This window comes from Mustela lutreola, chromosome 9 (assembly GCF_030435805.1).
Source record: "Mustela lutreola isolate mMusLut2 chromosome 9, mMusLut2.pri, whole genome shotgun sequence".
In the NCBI taxonomy this organism is placed as follows: domain Eukaryota; kingdom Metazoa; phylum Chordata; class Mammalia; order Carnivora; family Mustelidae; genus Mustela; species Mustela lutreola.
In genome coordinates this window covers 130,935,247-130,952,076 of record NC_081298.1, presented here as the reverse complement: position 1 = coordinate 130,952,076, position 16,830 = coordinate 130,935,247, and the positions used below count along the sequence as shown (strand labels likewise).

The following is a 16,830-nucleotide window of genomic DNA, read 5'->3' as shown; positions in this document are numbered from 1 at the left end:
GGCAGCCGCTGCCCCGGGGACGAAGACCTGGAAGCCCCGGGGAAGGCAGAGGAGAAGGTATGCAGCCCTCAGACCTCATGACTGCCTACTTCCCTCCTGTCCCTCTGGCCCAGGCTGGGGGAGGGCAGCCTCCTCAGACCTGACAGCTGCCGCAGGTGCCGGGGTGCAACAGACACAGGACAGAGCAGAGGGAGTGCCCCGCAGGGTCACAGGTCTGGACACGGGGCAGGAGCAGGGCACTAGAGACTGACGGTGGCCAACAACCGGCCCGGTTTGGAGCCTCCCTCAGGGCTGGCCGGTGGTCCCGATCAGGAAAGCTTCTGGGGTCCCACCTCCAAACCCCCTTCTGGGGTCTCCATTAAGCGGGAGAAGCCAAGGGACAACAGGGGTTGCATTTCATTAAAAACCGTCTCAATAAAAACTAGTTCGGAACATGAAGAATATATTTTAAAAAAAGATACTCTTTGCTCTATTCAACACCGTTCACTGAATTTCCTGAGCACTGCACCATGCCCGCCCCGTGTGCAGGGGTGTGGGGGCGGGGGGCAAGTCTAAGGCACTGGCCCTGCTCTGGCACAGGGCTCCTTCTCCCCGGAGAGGCGGTCCCCGCTGCCTAGAGGCCGGTGAGCATGTCCAGATCTGGGGGACAGGGGAGGCCTGGCAGCACCCACCGCTGGACAAAGTACTTGAAGCAGCAGCTAAGAGTATGCTGCCTAGGCCCACCGTGAGTAGGAGGGATGCCCCAGCCTCAGGCCAGGCAGTGTTCTGGAGGGTGCCATGACCACTCTGCTCAGAGCTGCAAGGGTGGACACTGGCCATGGCATTCCCTGGGAAAGGAGGGAGGAAGACCAGGGGCTTGTCAGGCCGTCCACACCCAAAAGAGACAGGCACTGGGCCTCATGTCTCCCTCGAGTTGGACACATGGGAAAGCACTCCGCTTAGCCCCTGGGGACCAGAGGCTGCTCAGGAACACGCCACCCAACCAGGCTCTCCCGGGCACCCACTCTGCATCTGTCCCCCGGGGACCCTCTTGGAGTCTGCAGGTCCCCAGGAGCCACACTGCCCAGGGACTCCACTCCTTCTCCCAGGCTTGCAGACCCTCCCTACCCTGCAGCAGGCATCGATGGACACAAAGTTTCCCTGCCCTGAGTAAGGCACCCTGGGGCTCCTGCGGCCTCAGCTTCATCCAAGGGGTCGAGCTCCTGGCTAGCAAGGCACCCCACATGCTCTCCCCTCCACACCCACGTGGCTGAGACCATCTGACCCCAGTTGCTGTGGGGAATCCCTCTTTCTGTGCCCTGCAGGGTTCTCTGACCCCACAGGCAAATAAAACAAAACAAAATACCAAGGTAGTACAGGGTCCTATGACCTGGGCGTCTACCCCTCCCCTGGCAGCAGAGGTCCTGGCCCCGCGGGGCACGGTGCCTCCCTCGGTGCACATCCCTTTGGGGAGAGGCTCTGCCAGCCCAGGGCCAGTCCAGGGTTGCGAGGGTTAGAAGAGGCTGGGGGTGGCCTGGCTGGGCGCATCGTGGTCCCGGATGTACTGGAGGATGTCCATTTCGTCCATGGCTTGAATCTGCTGCTGCTGCTTCCGCGGCCCCGCTACGGCCTCTGGTGGGCCCGCTGGGTGGGGCACGGCTGGCTTTCGGGGAAGTGCTGGCTTAGCGGCCACTGGCGGCTTGGGCTTGGGCTGGGGCTTGGCTGTGGGTTCAGCCCCCAGGTTCAGAATCTGGTCCAAGTCCTCTTCAACTCTAGGGAACCAGAGGGGAAGCTCTGAATGTGACCTCCTGCAGAGGGAGCAAGTGCCCGAGGCAAGGGCACCCCGCTCTGGGCAGGGCAATGGGCCCCGCCCCACCCAGCCTTTCCACAGGAGCTGGGGGACAGCCTCTGCCTTCCTTGCAGCCCCTCAGTGGCCTCTGCTTTTCAGGGGGTCCCCCGCTAGATGATGGTCCTTTAGGGGACTTGTCCTTCAACCTCCCAAGAAGAATAACAGCTGCCAGACGCCGAGTTCCTGCTCTGTACCAAGCACTGCGGACATACACAGTACCTTGATCTACCCCAAACCCCTTGGGGGTACGGCGGAGCTCCACCCCGCAGGTGGGACACTCTAGCCTCAGGAGGCCAAGCTACCTGTGAGACGACCACGTGTGACGTTGCCTGGGTCTGGACCAGGGCGTCTGACTTCAGGAGCCAAGCCCTCGTCTGCACCAAGTTCAGCCCAAGAAAGACTTGATGAGGGGATCTGACCATGGTGGGTGGTGCCACCCATCCACGGTGCCCACTGTGGGCCCACTGAGGGCCGGGGCCTCGGTCCTGGACCCAACAGCCCATCGCTGGGTGGGACTCCAGCCCGTGGCAGTGAGACGGTCACACAGGACCTGCCCCAGGTACCAGGTATCCCAGAGGCCACAACCTGCCTCTGCCCTCTTTGCCTGAGCGAGCATCTGCTGCCGGTTCCTGGCGGAGGAACTCAATTTGTGGAAACCAGATGCACAATGCAAGACCCTTTCAATCCATCCCAGCACCCAGCCACCCGAGGCACACCGTGCTGAATGCCTACCGAGGCTGGGCATTTCCACGTTCACTAATTCACTGAATGGTAACTAGACGCTGTCTGGGAGCAGGTCGTAATCTCATTTCACAGACAGGAAATATGAAAACTGAGGTACAAAGAGATAAAGGGCCTTGTCTGGAGCTCACGGCCAGCTTGTGAAGGAACAGGACTTGGCCTGGGGGTGCCTGGGTCTCTCAGGTGTGTGTGCCTTCCTGGGGCACCAATGCAACGAAGCCCTTTCAGATTGGAATTTCTCCAGGGTTGAGGGCCTTCAGGTGACACCTGCTGGACATGTTGCCTCTGAGGACCTAATCCAGATCCCCTGATCCAGACTCCTCCCCTGAGGGAGGAGCTTCTCTTGGGATTCTGTGAAAAACTCCACACACCTGCATCCTCAGGAAATTCTCTCTGGGTCAGGCTTCAGGATACCTGCTGTCCAATCTTCTGTCCTTTGACAGACAGCAGTCCCATCTGGACACAGTAATTGAAAGAACTGCAAAATAAGTGACCCCTGGCAGGGTCCTTCCTCTCCCTGGGCCTCAGTATCCACATCAGGGAGGAGCTGGATGAGGTCATTTCAAGGATGCTCTAGCTTCCAGAAGATGCTAAGGAAAATGGCCCGATCAGGGCTTTCATGCTTTCATGCTTTCATGCTCTCAGGCACAAGGCGGACACATGCGTTCCTGGCTTCACACTCTCAGGCGTGCAGCAGGCGTCCTGCCCTCTGGGAGAAGCTGCATGCCGGCCAGTCTAGTCTGGAACCGGGAGACAGCAGGAGACCCAGGGTTGGGGAACAGTGGGGAGTCTGGTAACACTATCCTGGGGGCTTTCACAGAGTCACACGGAAAGCTCCCTTTGAAATCCAAGGGCCAATTTTTGAATTCCTAAAAGAGGATGCCTGGCCCTTTATATGCTTCTTAAACCAGCGACCAGCAGAGACATCTGGACCAGTGCTGCCCATACTTGGGCCAAGGTGTCTAAGGGTATCTCAGCAGGCCGCATCTGCCATGCTGGGGACAGGGGAGAGAGGGCTCAGGTGCTAGAGGCAGAAGACCCCGGAGACCCCAACTGCGAGATGAAAACGCCGGCATCACCCAGCAAGGCCTGCAGAGCCGCTGTGGGCCTGAAAGCACAGGACACGGCTCCTGGGACATGGCTCCATTTCCCTCCCACTGTGCCTTCACCAGTGGCCTCAGTCCACTTCGTCATATTCCTTCCCTGGTCCTCAGTCTCCCCATGTCAATGGGGTCCAGCTCAGACATCAACCGGGCTAGGAAGCAGTCTGTTGGAGTGTGGCATGCCCAGCACCATCCTCCCCTGGAGGGGCGGCCTGCCAAGTACCAGCTGCCAGAGGAGCTCTGGGGTCACCCCCCTGAGGTGGGGCAGAGACCCCAAAGGGAGGAGTCAGAGCCTCTGAGGATGGCAGAGCTGTCCCTCCGGCCCAGCCCAAGCCAGGCCTTCGGAGAGGTAGCTGTCTTGGGTTTGAGGCAATCCCCAAAGTGTGACAAGACCGGCTGCTCCTGGCCACCTCAGCTCAGCTGTGGCCCGGCTCCCCGAGGCACGGGCTCATCCCTGAGGCCCTGGGGCAGGTGCAGGCTCCTCCTGCAGCCTCCACCTGGGCTGGAGCCCCGGGACAGCTCAGGGGGACTGAATTATCCTCGAGCAGTGGCCTTCAGGAAGCAGCAGCAGCTAAGAGCCCGTGTGAGCAGCCCGGATTTATGCAGCTGGGGGAAACCCTGTTGGGAACTCATCAGCAGCTGCTGTCGTGGCAGGTGGGACCATCACGCTTGGGGTACAGGTGGCGGCAGGGGCACCCCTTTCCATGAACTCTTTCTACCCAGGCTCCCTGAGTCACGGCTGGAACTGGGTTTCACGAATGCAAGGCCCAGCTCCCACAGAGAGGGACCTCCCCAGGTCCTCACAGCGGACAGGCCAACCACTGGCCTGGCTGCACAGCAGGGGGTTACTGAGCTTGTGAGACCCCCACACCTGTGGGGCAGAGTGCTCTGGGGGGCTTCAGGCTCGCTGATGGCCACAATGCCATCAATGGGCGGGTGATAGCATCAGCGAATGGATGAGGATTAGGAAGCTTTTCATCGTCAGGAACCCCGATCGCTGCCTGGATAGTCGTGGAGCCGGCACAAAGAGTACGACTCGGCTCCTGCTCTCAGAACGTGAGTTCATGCTCACCAGCCGTGTGGCAGAGTGAAGGCCGGGCCGCGGACACCCATTCCCCAGGAATTCTCAGAGGGCTCTGGGGGACGCCAATAGGCGTGACAAAGGGAAAGGGCCCCAGAGACCAACGGAAACATGCAACGCTACACGCTATTTCCTAGTCACGCCCAGAGCCATGCTGAATACTGGTACTGCCCCAGCCGTCTGGCCACAGAACCCCTTGAAGGGACACCGGAGCGCTGAAGAACGTGGGTCGGGAAGTGCTGGCATCACAGACTCAGGAAAGACTGTGCCAAGAAAGGCCCCACGGAATGGCCTCCCTGGGACACACCGAGTCCTGGAGATGGCAGAGTCTCCCCAAGGAGGGCACACTCTGCAGGGCCCTGACGCCCTCCCTGGGACTGACTCTACTAGTCTGCTTCCCCGTGCCTCAGTTTCTCCTCTCAAGGTTTCGCCACCCCAGCTTCTCCCAGCCTGGTGGGGCGGTCAGGGGCGAGGACACAGATGACAGCGAACAGATGTCGGGGCCATGGGGAGATGTGAAGACAAGATGCATTCGCTGTGACTCGGGCACTGACAGGGCTAATAGCCCGAGGCTGCTAACGGCGCAGAGGACAGCGTGTCAGCACCATGTTCCTGGAAAGAGACAGCTCAGCCTCCTGTAAACCACTGAGCACAGCCACGTTCTGGGGATGTGGGTGACGCAGCGGACACACACAGTACCAAGCATGCGAGAGCGCAGCCAGCACACGCGGAAGTGGCTGGCCCAGGGCAGGAGGCAGATCTCCAAGCCTCTCCTCCTCTAAGTGCTTCGAGGGTCCTGGAAGGTGCAGGAAGGACAGGACACAGACCGGGGGACTGGGTTCCAAACCCGGCTCTGTCCTGGGGGAGCTCGCATCTAGGTGGGGGCCGCTGTGAAGTCAGGCCGTGTGTAGGGTGTGGCACACAGACCACAGCCAGCACCCTGAAGCCGGAGCCCCCGTGCACACGTACTGTCCACCCACCTCTGTGCAACAGACCATGCCTCACCCTCCCCTCTAGAGCCTGCCCCTGGGACCCTCCCGGGACCGGCCGCGGTCCAGCACACCTGCGGTTTTCTCCCCAGGGAGGGCTGTGTGCTACCAAGAACCCACTTTAATGGTTGTTCCTAAATGTATTTATGCCAGTTATACTTGCTCTTGTGATTATATAATCTAATTATTCTCCACATAAATTATGAAAGCGTGAGTGTGGGAAGGCAAAGAGTCGTATTCACGAAGTTCTTTCTGGAACTCGCAGAGCAACCCGGCCTGTGGCCCATCCCCACCCCTGCCCCTATCCCCGCCGCTGCCTCCTGGTCAGCGCCCACGCACAGGTTCCTGCCTCTGATGGGCCAAGACGCCCTCCCTTGGTGGCCGAAGCCGGTGAGATGCTCCCACACAGGGACGGGTCCCTGGCTCTGCCCAGGCTGCTCTGAGGGCTGGCGGAGGAGCGCCCGAGGGACAGGTGGTACCTGAACAGCTCTGCGTGGGACACAGGCCCTCCGCTCTCACGGGCAGCAGGCAGCAGCAAGGGGTCACCTAGAGGGACGGCACCGCCGAGGTCAGGGTCTTCGAACAACTTCAGGGCTGTGGAGAAGGCAGGGGCAGAGTGGTCAAAGGATGTCCTGGCCTGTCCTCAGCAGCTGGGGGCACAGGTGCGGACAGCCTCGTCCAGCCTCCTGGCCTAGCTAGGAGACAGTGAGCAAGGGACAAGGCAGAGCAGAGAACTGGAGGAAGAGGCCCGGAAGGGGACAGCAAGAGGGCAAGGGACAGCACTCAAAGGCGATGCTGAAATTGCCAAGACATGTCCTCAGAGCCGTGAGGCCGGGACTTTCTCATCAATGTGTTCTCGGGCTCGGCACAGAGCCTGGCCCTCCGTGGGTGGTCACCAAGTGTTGGGTTAATGGGGGACAGCGTTTGTCCATCCTGAACGAGGACCCGGGTGATGAAAGGTCAGATCTCGGGACAAGTAGAGGAGTCCCAAGGCCGCTCAGCTCTCCTCTTTCCGACTCTGCCCAGGACCCTCCAGTGGGGACTACTCAGGTCACAGAGAATCTATCATAGAGCCACGGCACACCTGGGTAGTTGCATCCCCCTCCCAGACAGTGCCCACATCTGGCCACTGGAATGATAAAGATGCCACCCCCACTTCCCCAGGGTGACTAGAACAAACATACAGTCCTGGAAGGTTCCAGGCTATGGGGACACAAAGCGCATGACTAATCTCTCCAGCAGAAAATCTCCGTAAGCTGAGCATGAACCACGTCGAAACAGGACAAGGGAAGATCTCCACTGTGCTCACGTGTGGTGGGTCCAAGCCACTTGTAAGAGTCTGGCTGGGTCATGGAGCAGACACCCAGAGTAGAGAGAAGGCCTGTAGGCTCTACTTACGGTCCTGGAGGGGCACGTCCTCTGTGGGGCGCTGTGGGGAGAGCTTCGAGCTTGAGCTGAAGAGCCCCTCATCAGGGTCCACCTCCTCATCAAAAATGGTGAGTCGGGGTGAGGGTTTGGGCTTCACAGCCGCTTCAGGGCGTTTCTTGGACTTCTTAGAGCTACAGAATCACAGACACAGCTCAGTTTTCACGAGAGCCCGGCCAGCGAGTGCAGATGGCCTGGTCAGAGCCATGCAGGCGAGGTGAGCTTGAACTTGGGTGAGGAAGGAACTTTCCAGTACCCTGAGGTGTAAGACCCTGCTACGGGAAGCTGCTGGGCCCTGTGCCCCAGGATGTATGGGAGGAGCAGGGCAGTGTCAGCCCGAACAAGATGACTGCCGGACAGCTCCCCGCCCTGACGGGCCAGCCAGGACTCAGGCCTGCCTGCCCGGACACGGGGCAGAGCAGCTGCTCTCCTTCTGGAGGCTGCAGGGGCGAGTGCCCCCAGGGTTCCCAGGGCCAGGCTCTTCAGAGCCACTTGGAAAGGGGGGTGGATGCAGCCTGAGGCTGGGATCAGGTGGTACCCAGGGACAAGCAGAAAGCAGCCTTGAGAAGGGAAACCTCCATCACTCCAACAAATACTTCAGCCCCATCTCCTTCAGGAAACTTCTCGGCTACTCAGAGCATCCCCCACTGGCTCTGTCTCATTCACCCAGTGGCCAAGGTCCTCCCTTGGACCAGATGCTGCTTTGGCAAACTGGGAGAGGGCACGAGGGAGAGTTCTGGGCCATGGGCCTGCTTCGTTTCCTGCCCTGGGGGGTGCTGATGCAGAGCGCACAGAAGCCTTTACTGACTTGGACCCTGCAGCTCTGCATACGTAAGCCACACTGCAGATAAATAAACAAACAAACTTAGATTTATTTTAACACGGCGATCCAATCCCTGCTGTGGATACCAAAATTAGCCACTATAAGGTTCCTGCAAATAGTGAAAAGACGCTGTTTACTGGAAACAGAATTTCTGGGGTGCCTGTCTGCCTGGCGGGCAGTTCCACTAGACAGAGGTCACCGTCTGAGCTCCTGCTGGCAACACTGTGTGGGAAACCTGCGGCAGAAGCCGGCCCTTCCTCGATGGCACAGACCAACCAGCGGCAGATGGACAGAGTGCCAGCGGCCCCGGGGGCTGGAGGGCAAGCTGCTCAGAGGAGCCCATTCCCACGGTCTGGCTGCGACCTGTGGTCGAATCGGAGGCTCAGCTGAGATGGGAGAAGCTGTGGGAGCTGCAAATGCCCCTGCCGCGGGGTCACACCTCCAGGACGGAGCACACCTATGCACTCAGGGCCGAGGCCTACTCGCAGTCCTGCGCTCTTGTCCCCTTGAGGTGTCCCCGCAGCAGGGAGATCCAGGGTGGGGTGAGGACAATAGGCTCAGGCCTGCACATTTTGAGGATGAAACGGAGAGTAGAGACTCAGGGCAGGGGTGTGCCAGGAAGTCCCACGCGCCCCGACCCTGCTTTCTCCATCCTGGGCACAATCCAGACAGGCTCAGGTCACAGACCTCCTAGGCACACGACTCTGCTTTGGTGCCACCCCCAAGCCCTGCTTGTGCTGGGCCTTCTCCGTCCGCATAGCAAGTGCTTTCCAGAACCTTCCGCCATGCCACCTCACACACCCTGAAGGGCCAAGGAGGACTGCTCTGACAGGGACACCTGCTCTTTGTTTCTCGGATCAGGGTGAGCCGGTCCGCCTTCCTGACCCCTGGGACGTGGGTGCCAGAGGCAGGCCAGACAGAGGCGGCTCCAGCCGAGAGCTACTGAGTCAGAACCCCAGGGCCGGCCCAGGAAGCCGCACTGGAGTCTCCGAGGAATCTCTGCAGCTAATGGCCCAGCCTGAGGCCTGTGGGCTCGGCCCCACTGCTGGCCTCCATCACCCAACAGACAGCCCTCACCCGGAGCCCTGGAGCGTGAGGGCCGGAGGCTTCCCACAGACCAGAAATCAGAAGAACCGCGGAAAGATGGGAGCGGTCTTGCGAACAAAGGACGGGAGAGGACAGCATGATGAAGTCTGTCTACGGAGAGATCTGGGACTTCCTGTCTCACACCTACTTCTGGTTCTGAGAACACAAGTTCGGCCCGACTTTCCTGCTATGTCAATTTTCCTCCCAAACGGGATGAATGATCTTGTTTTTCTCCCCAGAGACATTTCTGATCTTTCATGGTCTTGAAATGACATAAAGCCAATCTGTGGCACGTGGGGGCGTCCAGTCAGGCAGGCACCGTCCGCACTCCACCCCCCCACCCCCGACCGGGCTACCCTCCGTCTCCCCAGCCCTCCCTGAGCGTCCCCAGGGGAGGCAGAGAACAGGCCGGAAATAGGGAGCCCCAGGGTCCTGCTCCGGTTGGCCCCCGAACTCGAGTCTCTGGGACACACCCGTGTGCCTGGTTCAGAGAAGACGCTCCACGGATACTGGGCCAAAGAGGAGGAGCGATGGATGGAAGGACAGATGGAAGGAAGAAAGGGAAGAGGGGAGAGGGAAGAACAGACACGTGAGCAGGGAGATGGACGCGGGACAGTACGTCTCTCATCCAGACTCATTTCTGCCTGCTCCCCAGGAAGAGCGGAGAGGGGGTGCGGACGGGGTTCCCAGCACCAGTCCCAGACAGAGACGGTACCTGGAAGGCTTCACTCCTCCCAAGCTGGCGGTCACATCAGCTGGTCTCCTCATCCGCCCTCAGCCACTCTGTAAGCAGCTGGCGTTCACCCCGGATGCCCTCTGGGACCCACACTCACCCACGCGCACCTCCTGGGCTGAGCTGTGAGACCTGCCACTGCCCCAGAAGCTCACAGCTGACTCAGAGGCCCATAAACCCGTCATGACCGCACAGGGCAAGAGTTCTGGAATGTGCGGAGGATCCAACCCAGCCTTAGGGGCTTCCTGGACGAGGCAAAGTGAAACAGACACGGACTCGGGCAGAGGAAGGGAGCCCCTCATCCATGGGGTCTGCCAGAGGCACGGCTCAGGCACGACCAGGAACCGGGTCCCCAGGGCAGCATGGCTTGTGGTCCACGGAGAAAAGATCAGGGCCAGGCCTGGGGAAGCACCGCAGTATGATGAGAAAACGGGGTCGGGGACATCAGAAGGCAGAGCTCCTAGAACATGTGGACGGTGAGGTGATCAGTGAGCAGAAGCGGCGAGTCTAGAATGATGCCAGACTTCAGGCCTCAGGGCGAGGTCGTGCACGGCCTGTGTGAGGTGAGTCTCTAAGCCCGTCTTCCCCTCGTCCACAGACTGTGTGAGCACGGACTCGGGCTGCATACACAGGCTATGGCCCTGCCCCGACCCCCACCCCCCAGGTCCCTGCTCTGCTCCTGCCCCCACAGCGTCCACCCAGCTCTCTGCGTCATGCACCACCCGACTCTGCTGTGCCCGTCTGCCACCCGCCATGCCCGTCTGCCACCCACCCTCTGTGCCACCGCAATATAGGGTGCCTCTCCTTTCTTCACCGAAGGGAGGCCAATAGGACTAGACTCTTGTCACCAGGGCTGGGGCAGCGGGGCACGGAATGGAGAAGTGTGCAAAGGACAGACCTCCTGGAGAGAAGGCAGGAGGTCACCTGAACTTGGGCAGGCTCTGGCACAGGGGGCACAAGGTGGGGCCGTGCAGGGAGGCCCTCCCTGGACGGGTGCAAGTCTGTGGAAGCAAGTCTCTGTAGCAGGCAGGTTTGTGCACGGACAGACACCAGCTCTCCCGCCTCGTGCGTCTGCTGGCAGACAGATGTCCCGAATGGGCCATGTGGCACAGGCAGGAGCGAACACGGGGAGGCGGCAGGCGCCCAGGCTGACAGCACCGACAGTCGGAGTCACAGCCCCACTCATGGGGCTCGGGCACTGCTCAAGCAGTGACAGACACATGACAGCAGCCTCCCCTCCGGCCACCCAGGGGGCCTGTGCCCATGTTTCCAGGTGCACCTGTGCCCCTGGCCGACCACCGAGAGCCACCAGCTGCCCAGGACCTGCATCACTGAGTTGTGGGAGCACCTCCTGGACCCAAGGGAAGGCAGTGGGTCCTTCTGATGCCCAGACTCAAAGACAGCACGACGCACCCACCAAGCCGGGGTGGTGCGTAACCAAAGACAGAGATCAATCTCCTTTCTAATCGTACTGTGTTCCTGTTTTCCAATAAAGCATTTTTCATTTTTAGATTTTAAATTAGAAACTCGCAGAGTGACCATGAATGAACTTCCGTGACCTGTGTTCTGGGACAATGTTGTCTGTACCAGCGCCAGGCCTCAGGGCCTCCACGATGACCCAGTCCTCACCGGGGCGTGGGTCACGGGGGACAGGCAGTCACCCCCGAGCCGTGCCTGCCTGCCCGGATGGGAGCTTCGGGGAAGCGCTGGACGGGGGCTGAGCAGAGCCGGGAAAGCAGCGCTCCGGGCGGAGAGGCTTGTGCAAATGCCAAGGAAGGAGGAGCGCAGTGTAGGCGCAGTGGCCTCGAGTCGGGCAGCAGGCACACGGGGGAGGGGAGTCTGAGGGGAAGTCGGGGCCAGAGCCCACAAGGCCTGGGGGAGAGTCTGGCCTCCCTATTCCTGGGGAGCAGCCCTGGAGGGGATGCAGGGAATCCACGTATGACCTCGAGTCAGTCGGTTCACTTCTCGGGGCCTCTTCCCTTAGCCGTTACATGGGAGTAAGGAATGCTCTGGAAGCGGGAGCCTGCATGCAGGGCGGCGCAGGGCACAGCAGGAGCCCGATACCAACTAGGTTCACATCAAGCTCTGGCCCCACAACTGTATTCTGTGCTCTGACAAATACACAAGGCCTGCCTGGTAAAGACCCATCATTTTTTGAAGCCCAGGTCACATTCAAGGATCTTTCTCAACAGCCAGAGCCGGACTCCCCAGGCCACTGAACCCCACTCGAGGGCTCACCGATCAGCAGCCCCCCCAGAACGCCCCTGCCTTTGCACCTCGTGCGAGCGGACGTTTCTTCCCCGGCCTCTCACCCAGCATGGTGCCCTGCACCACCACCGAACCAGGCCCGTCTGGCTGCAGGGGCCCTGTCGCCCCCACCCCCAACTGCTGGGAAGCAAGGCCCCAGCTCTGGCTGCACCCCCGAGGGACTGAATATACAAATGGGCAATGGGCAGAGCAGACGTCAGACAGACCCGTGTCTCACACCCTGCAGCCCCCAGACCAAGGCATCAAACCACAACACAAACTGTCAGCTACCCTAATCTTTACTCCGGCTTTCCTCCTCATCCAGCGGCCAAAGAAAGCCAACTATGCTCAACTATGCTCCCCGAACCAACCGCAGAGCGTGCGGGACGCCACACAGGCAGCAGCCTCCCTCGCTAACAGCCTCCCGTCGGGCACAGCTGAGCCTCTTCCTTCCCACTAGGAACCGTTCCTACTCCCGGCCTGCCTTGGAGTCTCTGCTAAATGCAGGTCTGACCCCTCCCTCACCACAGCCAGCTCCAAATCAAGGCCTTAGCCTGTTCTCACTTGGGCCATTTTGGTTTTATTCCCACATCCCTGACGATAGTCCAAATGCTCACATGACCCATGGGGCACGAAGAGGTTCAACGACCTGCCCCGTGCCCTTGGGGATCTCAACCTGGGCCTGCTGGCCTGTCATTCTGCTCCGGGCTGACCGCACACCCAGCTATCCCAGTGGCTTTAAACCGTGCTCTAAGGGGCCTGGCCTTCCACAGAGCCAGGCAGGGCCACGGGAGAGGTGAGATGAGGCCTAGGAGGCAGATGTCCAGTCCCTACTCCTGTCCCAACCAGGCCAATTCTCCCTCGGGCTGTTTGATACACACTGGGGCTCTGTATGAGATTTCTCCTGAACTGAAGTTCTTGCTACTAAATTAAAAGAGTGGAAAGCAGATGCCTGGGTGGCCCAGTCAGGTGAGCGTCTGCCTGCGGCTCGGGCCATGATCCCGGCCTCCCGGATTGAGTCCCACATCCGGCTCCTTGCTCAGGGAGGAGCCTGCTTTCCCTCTCTGCTTGTGCACACGCGCACTCTCTCTCTGACAGATAAATAAATCTTCAAAATGTCACCTTAAAAAAGAAAAAAAAAGTATACAGCAGTGTCACACCATTCATTCAGGCCAGACTTTCTGCGCTAAATGGATGAGGAGATCTGGTTAGTAGAGCATGCGTGGCTGCCCTAATGGGGGATGTGACTGGTAGGACAGCTGTCACCGTGCCCCCTATAGTCCTCATTGATTTTGGTCCCAGGCCAGGCCAGGGCTGACTGCACAGCCCCACTGTGACTGGGAGAACTGCCCCCTAGCAGGTGGCAGGGGAGCGAAGCCAGAGAGCCGGAGGGGGGTCCCCCGAAGGCTGCCTGGGACCACCCTCCTGGAAGCCCTGTGGAAGCCCCGTGGCCAGTGGACCTGCTGCTCCTGTCTCAGTTCCCTCTGCCATACCCAAGGCCCTCATCAACTTTGGCTTCTGGGGCTCCTCAAGCGGGACTTTCCCTGTGGATCACCTAGAGAATTCCTTAAAGCCCCAGTCCGAGGGGCTTCTCGCGAGCTGCAGGGTGTTCAGGGCTCCCAGCGGGCCTGCTACCCATGTGAGTGGGGTGGGCGAGGAGCCGCCCTGCTCAACTCCCCGCACACCCCGCCACGGCCTACCTGGGGGACACCATGCTTCTGAATCTCAGAAACTGTACTTTTGTGTGGCGATCGATGGCGGCTGCCGCTAACCTCACCGCGGTCACTACTTCACCGTATGTATGTGCATTAAATCACACAGAACACCTCAGACTCACACAATGCCGTATGCCGACCAGTTCTCAGTAAAGCTGGGGCAGAAATAAATCAGTCTCCCAATGGGAGCAAGTCTAGGGGTACCTGGCAGTGTGCTGCGGGGTTTCCAAAACCCCAGGGTCATCCCAGATCAGTGATGTTACCCAAACGTCGGGTAAGACATTTTTATACTAAGATGCGTAAGATTCTTTTGTGAAGATAACGCAACATTTGTATAAACAATTGTGACAAAACGCATGATTCATGCTCCAAAAAAAGGTCCAGCTTCTCTGCTGGAGGCCATGCACAGGCCACTGGGCACTGGCCCCACTCCTGTGAGCAGAGAATAAGGAACCCAGCCTTGAGGGAAGGCATGTCCACGCAGGAATCAGCCTGTCCCTAAAGGTGCCGATGTCCCTAAGGGTCCTCTGGGACTGGGGGCTAAAGAAGGGACTCCCTGAGCACGGGGGGAAGAGGTGGGAGGCAGCAGCCTCGCGAGTAGGCAGAGAGGCCTTCCCAAAAGAGAGGGACTGGGTCCCTAAAGAATGCTTCCCTGGAGGGGCACAACCAAGGCCCCTGGGCAGAAGAGCCCAGGACCTGGCTCTAGGGCAGTTATCCGGGGGGGAAAAGCTCCCCACAGGGTCAAGTTCCTCACCGCCTGTAATAGCAAAAACTTTCGGAAAACACCACAGTGCCCCCAGGCAGGCCTGGCAATACCACTTACAGGCCATCGACCCTGCGGACCAGCCCAGTTACGAATGTAAAAGTCGATTTACTGATCTGGAAAGACCCAATACAAGCTGAAAACAAGCAAACTGTGGAATGGTGGACACAACAAAATCCCATTTTGGGTTTGAGAAATGTACATCCAGAAGCACAGACCTTCAGGGCAAAAGGCTTTCGCTGTGTTTTCAATTATCTGTACCAGTCGTGTATCATCGGAGTTACGATTAAAGACCTTCCCAATGAGGTATTTTCCAGCAGAAGGCAGAACTAGACGGTAGAACTCCGTCTTTCTCAGATGTGCAAAATCTCTAACACGGAGAGCGAGACCCGACAACTCTGTGGGATGGAGAGGGGACCGTGACAGGACACGGAGAGAAGAGCACAGCGTGCAAGGCTTGTGTGCTCGGCGTACAGATCTGTGGGTCACGCCTGGACCAGGATGCTCAAACCCCCCGCGAGCAGGGGAGCAGCATGGCCAGGACGGGCCCACGGAGAGCGCTTTCTGTCTTGGAGCACTCGGTGTTGGTGCAGCAACTCTTTCCCTCTAATCAAAACCAGGTTTAAGAGACAAAGAAAAGCCAGGCCTTCTGGGCACGGGGCTTTGTGCTGGCAACCCGCACCCCCGCCCCCACCGCCCCCCAGCAGCCCTGCCGTGGAGCAACAGCGCCCCACCAGGCCCACGGTAGGAAGGACAGATGCCTGTCGCCTGGAAATGAGGCGGCTCAGGAAAGCCAGGCCCACAGGAGTGCTGGGGTGGGGGTAGGGGGACACATCTGGGAGTGTGGCCACGGTGCGGGGGGAGGGGGGCGGCGGCAGGGGGGCCACACACAAGGCTCAGCCAAGTCCCTGCTCAACTGTCCTGGACTTTCCCGTCCGTGAAAGAGGGTAATCCCAGGACCCGGCCCTCCTCCCACTTTGCAGAATGACTGGAATCAAGGGACAGTCAAGGGGGCGCCACTGAGTCACGGCCTGCCAAATGGGGCTGCGTGAATTTGGAGGAGCTACTTTGTTTGTGAAGTTTGTCTCCACACTTCAAGACTTCAGCTTCCACACACACACACACGCACACACGCACACACTTCCTGGAGCACACCAACCCACACAGGTTCTGAGAGCAATGTGGTGTGTCATGACCTCTAAAAAAAAACAAAAGCAGAAATAGAAGAGAAATGTCCAGTCACAGGATTGGAAATCACTTTCTGGCATTTCATAGGCTCTCAAAAGACCTTAGGGGTTATTCTCCCTGACGAGAGTGACAGAACTGACCACTGTCACACCCGTCATTAACACAGAGAGTGTTCCGTCATTACAGGAAAAACCAGCAGAAGGTCTTAAGCCTCTGGGGCCCTGGGCAGGTGCTACGTTCTCGTGGCATTCGAGAATGAGGCCCCCAGAGCTGGTGACAGTGCCGGGGGTGGGTGGTCCCAGACATGTCCCTTGACTATCTGCTACTGGAATAAGTAGGAAATTCAAGGCGGCCCTTGCCGACCCCAAACAGCATTTTCCTACCCAAAAAAGGAGCCGCTTTGCTAAGCATGACCCTCAGCCAAAAGCTGGCACAAACCACTGAAATCCTGGTCTGGCTTTACGTGTGGTTCCTCTGAACAACAGGGAGCCTGAGTTCAAACAAAGCCTCATCCTAACCAAAATAAGCCCAAGAAGGCCCTGCAGGTTGTATGAGGCTACTAAGAAGTGGCTCCTACAGACTGCTCCCCACATAACCTCGCTGCCTCTCCCCCAGGGCCGCTGACCCCCCGTCTGGGTCAGGGTGGCCGTGGAGGGCTAGGGGGACCAGACCCCAAGCCTGCACTTCTGGCTCTGGGCCCGGGTCTCCAGAGTGGGACTCTTCATCTCCCCTAGGCTGGTTACAGGGGACCGTGCAGCCACACCTCCACCTGCCCGTTCCCAGCCTCACACCCGCCGACTCCCCCAGGCCAGGAAGGCTGGTGGGCGGTGGGCAGAGCCTTCTGGACTGCGACTTTCATGTCCTTTACGCTGAACTTGCCCCTCCCTGATTCCTGGAATAGGACCTGCGAGGCAGGCGTCCCTTGTAGAATGACTGAACTTTGATCTCTCATCAGGACAGAGGGACGGTCACTCTGGGTCTACAGTCTGATTCGAGGTAGGGCGTGGGGCGGCAAACTGCAGCCGTGAGAGGAGCGCGTGCTGGCACTCGCGTTAACTCGGCCTCCACCCGGGCCCTGTGGAGAGGGGCTACCATGACCCGATTCACC

The 16,830-nt window shown here is 59.4% G+C and overlaps 1 protein-coding gene across 1 annotated transcript in view; it reads right to left on the bottom strand.

Annotated features, from left to right (window-relative positions):
• Positions 1–425: 425 nt before the first annotated feature.
• The window catches only part of HS1BP3 (HCLS1 binding protein 3), a 28,146-nt gene continuing 11,741 nt past the window's right edge, over positions 426–16,830 (bottom strand). The window contains exons 5-7 of the mRNA XM_059132551.1: positions 7,141–7,301; positions 6,222–6,336; positions 426–1,751 (exon numbers count right to left, since the gene is read on the bottom strand). Coding sequence (XP_058988534.1) covers positions 1,493–1,751; positions 6,222–6,336; positions 7,141–7,301 — 535 coding nt within the window. The 3' untranslated portion in view covers positions 426–1,492. The remainder of the gene's footprint in view (positions 1,752–6,221; positions 6,337–7,140; positions 7,302–16,830) is intronic.